This window comes from Pavona decussata, unplaced genomic scaffold (assembly GCF_977016875.1).
Source record: "Pavona decussata unplaced genomic scaffold, jaPavDecu1.1 SCAFFOLD_73, whole genome shotgun sequence".
Lineage (NCBI taxonomy): Eukaryota > Metazoa > Cnidaria > Anthozoa > Scleractinia > Agariciidae > Pavona > Pavona decussata.
Genome location: NW_028145492.1, coordinates 514,301 through 522,484, shown reverse-complemented (window position 1 = coordinate 522,484; position 8,184 = coordinate 514,301). Strand labels below are relative to the sequence as shown.

The 8,184-nt window shown below is 39.7% G+C and overlaps 1 protein-coding gene and 1 pseudogene across 1 annotated transcript; one reads left to right on the top strand and one right to left on the bottom strand.

Moving 5' to 3' along the window:
- The first annotated feature begins 706 nt into the window (after positions 1 to 706).
- Positions 707 to 2,663, top strand: LOC146476727 (uncharacterized; annotated as a pseudogene).
- Positions 2,664 to 2,921: 258 nt separating this feature from the next.
- On the bottom strand, positions 2,922 to 7,925 carry LOC146476726 (nematocyst expressed protein 6-like). The gene is made up of 6 exons (XM_085114156.1): positions 7,753 to 7,925; positions 6,690 to 6,752; positions 5,913 to 6,098; positions 5,210 to 5,327; positions 4,329 to 4,567; positions 2,922 to 3,657 (listed from the first exon to the last, which is right to left on the bottom strand). The coding sequence occupies exons 1-6, from the start codon at positions 7,832 to 7,834 to the stop codon at positions 3,440 to 3,442; spliced, it is 906 nt and encodes a 301-aa protein (XP_084970282.1). The 5' UTR covers positions 7,835 to 7,925; the 3' UTR covers positions 2,922 to 3,439.
- Between the last annotated feature and the right edge of the window lie 259 nt (positions 7,926 to 8,184).

Sequence of the window (8,184 nt, the reverse complement as noted above, 5' to 3'; positions counted from 1 at the left end):
ACTGCGTCAAGTTTTGTACAGTTTGGATTTGTATATACTTAATGTTTCAGGGTCGTGCAGTCTCCTCAGGGTTACAGCAATCAATAAAGAAAATCCAGGAGGAGAAATCATAAACAAAAATTAATGTCATACTAAATCCTAACATGTACCATACTGAGGGAGTTTATTCTTGACACTTCTGTACGTTGCTCAGTTTCCAGTTGAAATTCGACTCGGTTTTTTTTCTTCTGTAATTCTCTAAGAAGATTCGTGAGATATCTAGCATTGCCAATAAGTTGATAGTCCACAGGAAGTTCTAGACCATCTCCTTGCCCTTTGTTGAATCTAATTCCAATACACTCTGCTTCAATTGCTCCATCCTCTGATAGAAACTAGTTGAAGATTTTAGAAAGTTCTGCAGGGACATGACCAGCAATCTTGTCATCCTCATTTTTGACAGCAACTGCAAATCGGCTGTGTGGATTATCTGGCTCCATTTCACAGAAAAGGATCTCCCCAATGTAAACCGTATATTCCTTGAAATAAGCATGATAACCCCTTGTACTTGCTTCTAAATACAGTTCAACAAAAACACTTTATAAAAGTTCACCTTTGACTCTCGCAAGCAAAGCATAACACTTCGGCAACTCGAAGTGCCTTTTGGGCAATTTTGCAAAATAAACCACTGGTTGCGTTTGGAATTTTTATAAGCTGAAATATTTTATACTTGAAAAAAGATGAATCGAACTTTATTTGATAGTGGCGTGCGGAAATCAGCTGAGCTAAAGAATGGTGGTCTGCTGGATATTACACCGACGATGGATGAGACGACTGAGCTGTCGAAAAGCCATGATGTCAAATGCAATTATTGTAGTAAAACGTTCAAAGGTGAACACTGAGTACCTCGAGGGCCACATGAAATTCAAGCATTCAGCGGTCCAGAATGATGCGCAACAGGGCTCAAAATGCGAAAGCACGCTAGCTAATCCAAACAATACCGATGCTCCGAGCTCAATGCTCGAGAATTGTACACAAGGCTACCGTCCACTAGACGCTGTGCAAGAAGCCGAGGCCCCAAGAGTTAACAATGAAAATCTTGCAAACAAGCAAAGGGGAAGGACGAAGCGTACATCCTGCACAGTCGAATTCAAAAGGAAAACCCTCGACCTTCTGGATTCTTTAAGATCATCCAGAAATAAGTACAACATAGTTGCAAAGGAAAAAGGAGTTCATCGACCTTTGGTTCAAAAGTGAAACAAAAACAGAAGACAAATCTTAAAGGAACTGGAACTAAATAAAGTGGCGAAAAACTCCGGGCATATAAGATCAGCTAGACAAAGAAGAAAAATGGTGAATCAAAGATCAAAGCACAGCGAGAGGTATCCACTGGCAGCAATTCTCTTAATTGCTGAATTTAAACTCAGAGGAGCAGCTGAATGCAAAATGACAAAGCTATGGTTCAGAAAAAAAATGAAAGCGAAAATAGAAATGTGTTATGGAAAAGATACTGCTGACAGCTTTAAAGGGAGCAGTTTAAAAAGAGGCATGGTATAGTACTCAGAAGAAGAACTAATAAGAAGAAAAACAGTGCTGACGATGGCAGACTAACAATTCAGAAGTTCCACAAGAATTTTAGGAAAGCCCTCAAAACACAGAGGAGGATAACTGATAAATCAACCTGTATTGACCCAAAATATGGAAGATGGATCCTTGAAAATAGGTATAATGTGTATCAGGTCCCTCTTCCATTTGTAGTTTACCCGAAGCGTCAACTTATGACACCATCGGCACTAAGCAAGTATGGATTTCACAACCCTCATTGGGCTTGGACAAAAGGCAAGCCACTTTGTATAAGGGCTGAAAAAGACCAGAACGTAAAGCCAGCTCTTGTGTTTAGAGGGAAAGGACCTATAACCTCACTGGAGAAACAAAGCTATAATGAAAGGGTGAATGTATATTTCCAACAGAATGCATGGATGGATACAGAACTTAACATGCAATGGTGCAACAATACACTTTTTCCTGGAGTTGGAAAAAATGACCAGGAAAAGGTCATTTTCCAGACAATGTAGGTTTTCAGCAAACTAGAGAGTTCCATGAGGCATACAGGAACGGAATCAATGCAACTGTATATTTACTACCAGACTACCAAACTGATAAAATCCAACCCATAGATGCAGGGTGTGGATGCATGATCAAAGTCAAAATTGCAGCTGCAATGGACAAATGGTTGGAGAAGGAGGAAAATATAGATAAATGGCATGAAAAACTTTCTGCGAAGGAGAGACGAATTTTATTGACTGAATGGACTGGAGAAGCCTGGAGTGAGCTCACATAAAATGGAGATCTGTTCAAGAGGCTTTTTGAGAAGACTGGGTGTCTCATGACAGTTGACGGATCCGGTGATGAGAGAATCTCTCCTCAGGGTCTGGAAGATTATAGCTTCTAAGGGAAGCTGTAATCTAGAGCATTTGAATTTCTGTCACTAAAGAAGTTTTGCGGTGCTTTCACATTCCCTTGTTTATGTTCAAGCTTAATTACTGTAGTGTATTTATTCATCATTACCTATAATGAAGGACAGCCAGTGATCTCATCTATAGGCTCAATGATACAGTACAGATCATTAAAATCAAAGAATATTTATTAATTTATGCTAATTTTACATCTAGGGGCATTTTTGGGTAGTACCCGTCGTATTACTAATATAGAAATTTAAGAACATTTTAAGAACACTTTGAGGCTAATTTGTCACCAAGCACCCGTTAAATAAGAAACCGATCAGCCTGACCTCCGAAATCATGTGTTCTTATATCCGGGTGTTTATTGTAGTGTTTTCAAAATAATCCAATCTTTTTATTCTATTCAGTAACTAATTGGAATTAACAGCGGCAATTAGACACAGTTGGACAACTAAATGACCCAGAAAGCGGCGTAATTTGAGGTTGTAGTCAAGAATTAAGGTATTCTGAGAAAATTTACTTTCCACATCGCACAGTCAACTAATACACAATATAATATGAAGCCAATCATATTCGTGTATGTTGAGAAGGGCATAAGGAATATCTATGTGCTCCTTCGTAACTCTTGATCTACTAATGTGATTTCACCTTAACTAGTAAAAATTCAAGCCGTCCACGTTGCCGCCAGAAAATTTGCCTAAGGAGCACCTGAACGGTTAGTTTCGGTGGAACGTTTGTTCACGAAGGCATTACCCGCTGAAAGTTTGACTGAAAACTAAGAAAATCGATTTGCATTGTTACTATTTTACCGAGTTCACTTGTTCATGCAATTCTTGCGAGCTCACTGCTACACATTTTACTTCGTAGTTCACTTCTGTATAATTCCCAAAAAGACTGAAATACCATTGACACTTTCTAGCTTACGAATGCTTCATATCCCGGCCGTGATTTTTGGATTCCACTTTCCAGTGGCTCCCCATTGTTAAATTATCGTCCTCTGGTCACATGCATTGGTAAAGTAACCGCCCTTTCCGTACGTCCGGAGCACTAAGTTTTTCTCTTTGTCCAATTGGTACATTTTTTATGTTTGGTTGCAGAGTCCTCAGTCCCCTCTCTCGAGCGAAAAAGAAAGCCCCATAGTGCATCACAGAATTGTAGTCGTATTGTCCATCAACATCAAAGGTAGTAAAGTTTTCCCTCCTGAAATGCACTCTGCACCCTGTGGAAGTGAAAATGTCAAACAAAATTAATCAGAGTGTACTTGTTCTCAAACATTTTTTACCATCGTCAAGGTATGGACCATGCATTTTATTCTTGGGCATAACGAGCTTGGCATATACCAAAAACTAGTTCCTGCCTGAAAGCTTTCCTTAATGAATCTTACACAGAGTAAAATCTAGTAACTTAGCTATTGAGAACAAAATGATAAAAGCTTTTTATCACAGAAACATTTCGTCTCAAAAATAACGTCCCTCAAAAATAAAATGGTCGCAATCTTCAGAGCCCTCCTCGGTCTGGTGCGATATTATACTAGTTCTTGGGTTGTCTGTCTCGTCACTCACGCATCTTAATTCCTTCATCCATTCCCCCAATGAGCGTACCTTTAAAGTAAAACCACAACCGAAGGGGACATTCGGTGATATATAGTACCAGCCTATAATTTCTGCTGACAAAAAGGCACCTTATGTATTTTTGATTTATATGAACTTAACAGTCCACTGCAAACTGTAACACGTACTTTACAATAAAGATTAAAGGTCAAAGAGAAATGCCTATATTACAGAATTTTGTATAAGCGTCTCGACAGGACAAAACTGGCATGACGGTCACCCTTAACGTGTCGACGGACCTAAACATACCCTAAAACATCGATATTGCATGTGTATTTACCAGGCATCACGTTTTCCCAAACCACCGTAAGATATTGATCGCGATCAGGTCGGCTGTGTTCGTGAAACAAGCCTAGCGCGTGCCCAATTTCGTGCAAGATGTTTCCTTTTGTGCAAGTGACGGTCACGTTACTTCCATATGGAGTGGAAGACCTGCACGATATATCTGTATACGTAGTTCCACTGGAGCCCACAGAAATGAGTTGCCGACCGCCAATTCGTCCTAAGTTTGCTGAACAACTACGGAAAGAAATAACAATTTGCTAAAAACAACCCACCAACGTCGAAAAGCAAAGAAGTTGAATTCACAATTACATTCAATTTAGTCTCTCAACACTACAGTGACGGTGACTCGATGACTCAGTTCGATTTGGAGTCTATATTATATATAAAACAAAACAAACAAACGAACAGTGGATGTGACCATTTCAGGCTCTCTTTTCTCGACTGCTCAGTTTACGTACATAACTGGGATGGCCTTCCACAAATGTTTAAAATCTCTCAGTCCACATTTCATACTTCAAGTCTCATACGGCACTGATCCCTTTTTATTTCAGCTTTTACTGTCCCGAGGGAGGGGAGTACTCCTCGGAAATTCTGATGGGTTACCAAAATACCGATATGTAGCTTTCCAATACCTGTTGTCAGACCTGCCATCTAAAATCGATACTCATTTTCAGACCTGCATGGTTTGTTAAATCCATTCTCGTTTTCAGAACTGGCCTCTAAAATGTAACCCCTTTTAGGCTTACAGACTAAAATGGCTAAAACCAATACCTATTTTTAGACCGAAAAAGTTCAGAAAACCATGCCCTTTGAGGGAGCAAACATCCACACACGGCTTACACATTCAAGTCATGCGCTCCCCTACGGTACACATACCCTCCGTCGTACGTAAACTCGATGTAATCCTCCTCAAACTGCCTCTCTTTAAAAGTGACGCAAATCTTACTCTGCCACTCTTGGATAGCTGAATGGATGTTTAATAGGCTAATATCACCTGTAATTAAAAAAAAAATAGAGGCATAAATTTGGAATTTCACGATGATGGACGAATTTTACCCCGATGTGTTAAAAGCAATACCTTCACGAGTAAAGGAGAAACAAGACACTTTGATCGCACCCTACCAAGACACATTTATTTTGGCGGAATTGCTTCATGTTTGCCCTTATCCCCCTATTGTTAGGAACAAGTTAACCAAAATCCTCGCACAATTTCTTGGCTTTACTTATTGTTTGTCGAGAGAGCATTTACCGCCGGATAAAACCTCCTACGAGCCACAGTTAGCCACAAGGCCGTAGCTTAATCAGTTAATCAGTTTACTCTAACATAAAGGAACTAAGAGTATTGCTACCTCCACCCCTCGACTCAGATGGAATCCATTGGCATTTGTCACTGGTACACATTTAAAATGCACTTTAGTAAAGAGAGTGACTCAGTAGAGAAAAGTTTCTGTCTACTGCAGATCAACATCTTGTCTCCCGCCGATGAACTGTTGTAATTGTTTGTTTTCCCTCGAGTTTTGCGTTTTTTCTCACCTAAGAAACAACTATTTCTAGACAAAGGTAGACACCTTGTACTTACGCAATCCTTTGGCTGTCGTGTATGGTACCGTATTATTGGGCCAAAGTTCTCGAAAGCCTTTCATCAAATCTCTATTCTGTACCTTTTCATTTTGCCATAGAGCTTGTACCACGTGCCTCTGGTTTTCCGTTAAAATTATGTCACCTTCAAAGTATTGTTCGCCAAGGTTTAACTCTCCAAACGTTTCTGTCCCACCAGGAGCAGCCCGTGCAAATAATGTGAGGAAAAAAAATAGGACAGAGATCAGATAAGAGTCACAATACGGCCAATTAATTAGTGGCGGCATAATCTGTTACATTCTTCCAAATGACTATCTCTATGTCGATCGGTTTGTGCAAGTAAGGTCACCGGATAAGTGGAATAATTAAAATTCAACTGCAGTAATAAATGAACGAGGCTCAGGAAGGTGCGAAGGTTCACTGTTGGTACCATGCAAAAGGAATGAAGAGAAAACAAATGAAATCACTTCCGTGTTTGGAGATGTTATCTTAATTACCATAACATTTGGTGAACTTTTTCTTTGATTTTCTCCATAATGTTTTCAGGTAATATTTTAAACACTCAGAAGAATGTTTCATCTGATTTCCAAATACTTCCAAGTTGGTTAAGAAAACAAAAAAACAAATAGGAGCCTCTGCTGTACCTCGTCTTTTTAAACCCAGTTCTCGGATGAAACTGCACTCAGTTTCTGGTGTTTGATATGTTTTTTGACACTCGTACTGCCGGGATTCTTTTGGCGTGATAAAGAAATAATTATCATTATTTTATTATTCGCACCTTTCAGTTGCTGGTCATACAACTCTAGCGTCATAAAAGGGTCAGACTCACTAAGATCTTCTTCTACATAGAGAGAGGCGATGATTAGCATGAAATATCAACAAATGTCTCAAGCAAGCCGGTTACTGAAAGTTTTTTCTGTCCCATTTGCACCAGATTTGTCACGCAATTCAAGTTTTATTTTATTCAAACTCTGTTTCCTTAAAACCCCGCAATTACTTGTCCTTAGCCAGGTGCTGCTTTGGTTGGTTTGAAGGGAACAGCGGGGCTGTTATGCAAGGGATTATTATGTATGTAAATTTTAAATGCAAGGGTAGCTTAGTAACTCGTATACCCCTGTCCTTACATTACAATAAATATCCCCCTCCCCACCTGCATGTTGAAAACGCCGCAAAACAGAAAGGTAGAATATTTTTTTCTAAATTACATCAGCTGTAAATCTGCATTTGTTTTTCTAAATAAATTTCACTAGACCCAACAGCAACTTATCACTTAGTATGTTTGAATACGTTTCGCCACTATCATTAATTGACTCCCGTTTACAAAGAGAATGGATTACTTAACGCTCCACATCTTATATGTACCAGTGATAACCGGGTTACTTCGAACTGTAATTAAGTTTAATGCTCCCTACCACCCCCCCCCCCCCCCTCCCAGAAAAAAAGAAAAAAAAAAAAACGCACACAAGAAGTAGACACGTGAAAGACCAAAATTACCATGGGTCCCTCCAAATCAACAGGAGACACTGCACCCGTGCTTTACGCGAAACGAGAGAAATCCTAAACGGAGCAGTAAACAGGTAAAAGGCATTTATCTTTGGTTGAAAAAACAACAACTGTATTTCTCATCCTCTGAGGAATCTTTGCCAATGTAAAAATAAGCCGTTTATCAGCCCACTGCTTACAGTTATGCGATTTATCCACCCTGTGCACTGCCCAACAAATCACATAACCTCTCACTTATTTATAGGCCGAAACTGATCCCTCACAACTTTTTAATTGTCAGCGACGATGATCAGTATTGTCAGTTCAAACCCAAACTGCAACAGTCGTTGCCAACTCACCAGTAATGTGTGACGCAACAAAAGAACAAATTGCCATTACGATTAGGGAAAGTACCCTTGGCGTTATGACACGTAGGATCATCTATTCTATGGAAGGGTCTGTATCCACTGTAAGGTTTTGTTTCACCGAGATGAAGCAATTATTCTCGCCATTAATTTTGCTAGCACACTGCACGTGGTCATGAAAGTGAGGAACTCAATTTCAGGTACCTGACTGAAGCTGACAGATTAATTGCTTGTTATGGTCGCATCTATTGAAATGTCCACTGACTCTGGCGGTCTTGATATCAAGATTCACAATCACGTATATATAGATATAGATATTCCCTCTGGAGGTAAATTGCTTCACAGATACTTCCCAGAAGTCGGTGCTAGCTGCTCCATATTTTTTCCTTCTCTGGTACGTTTTGTCCTAACTGGTGGCGTTAACTC

Excerpts from the sequence above, each read along its gene's own strand:
- LOC146476726 (XM_085114156.1), bottom strand. The coding sequence starts at position 7,834 with ATGATCCTACGTGTCATAACGCCAAGGGTACTTTCCCTAATCGTAATG. Across the intron at positions 6,753-7,752 it reads TGTTGCGTCACACATTACTG|AAGAAGATCTTAGTGAGTCT; the intron begins GTGAGTTGGCAA and ends CTCTCTATGTAG. Across the intron at positions 5,328-5,912 it reads CACGACAGCCAAAGGATTGC|GTGATATTAGCCTATTAAAC; the intron begins GTAAGTACAAGG and ends TTTTAATTACAG.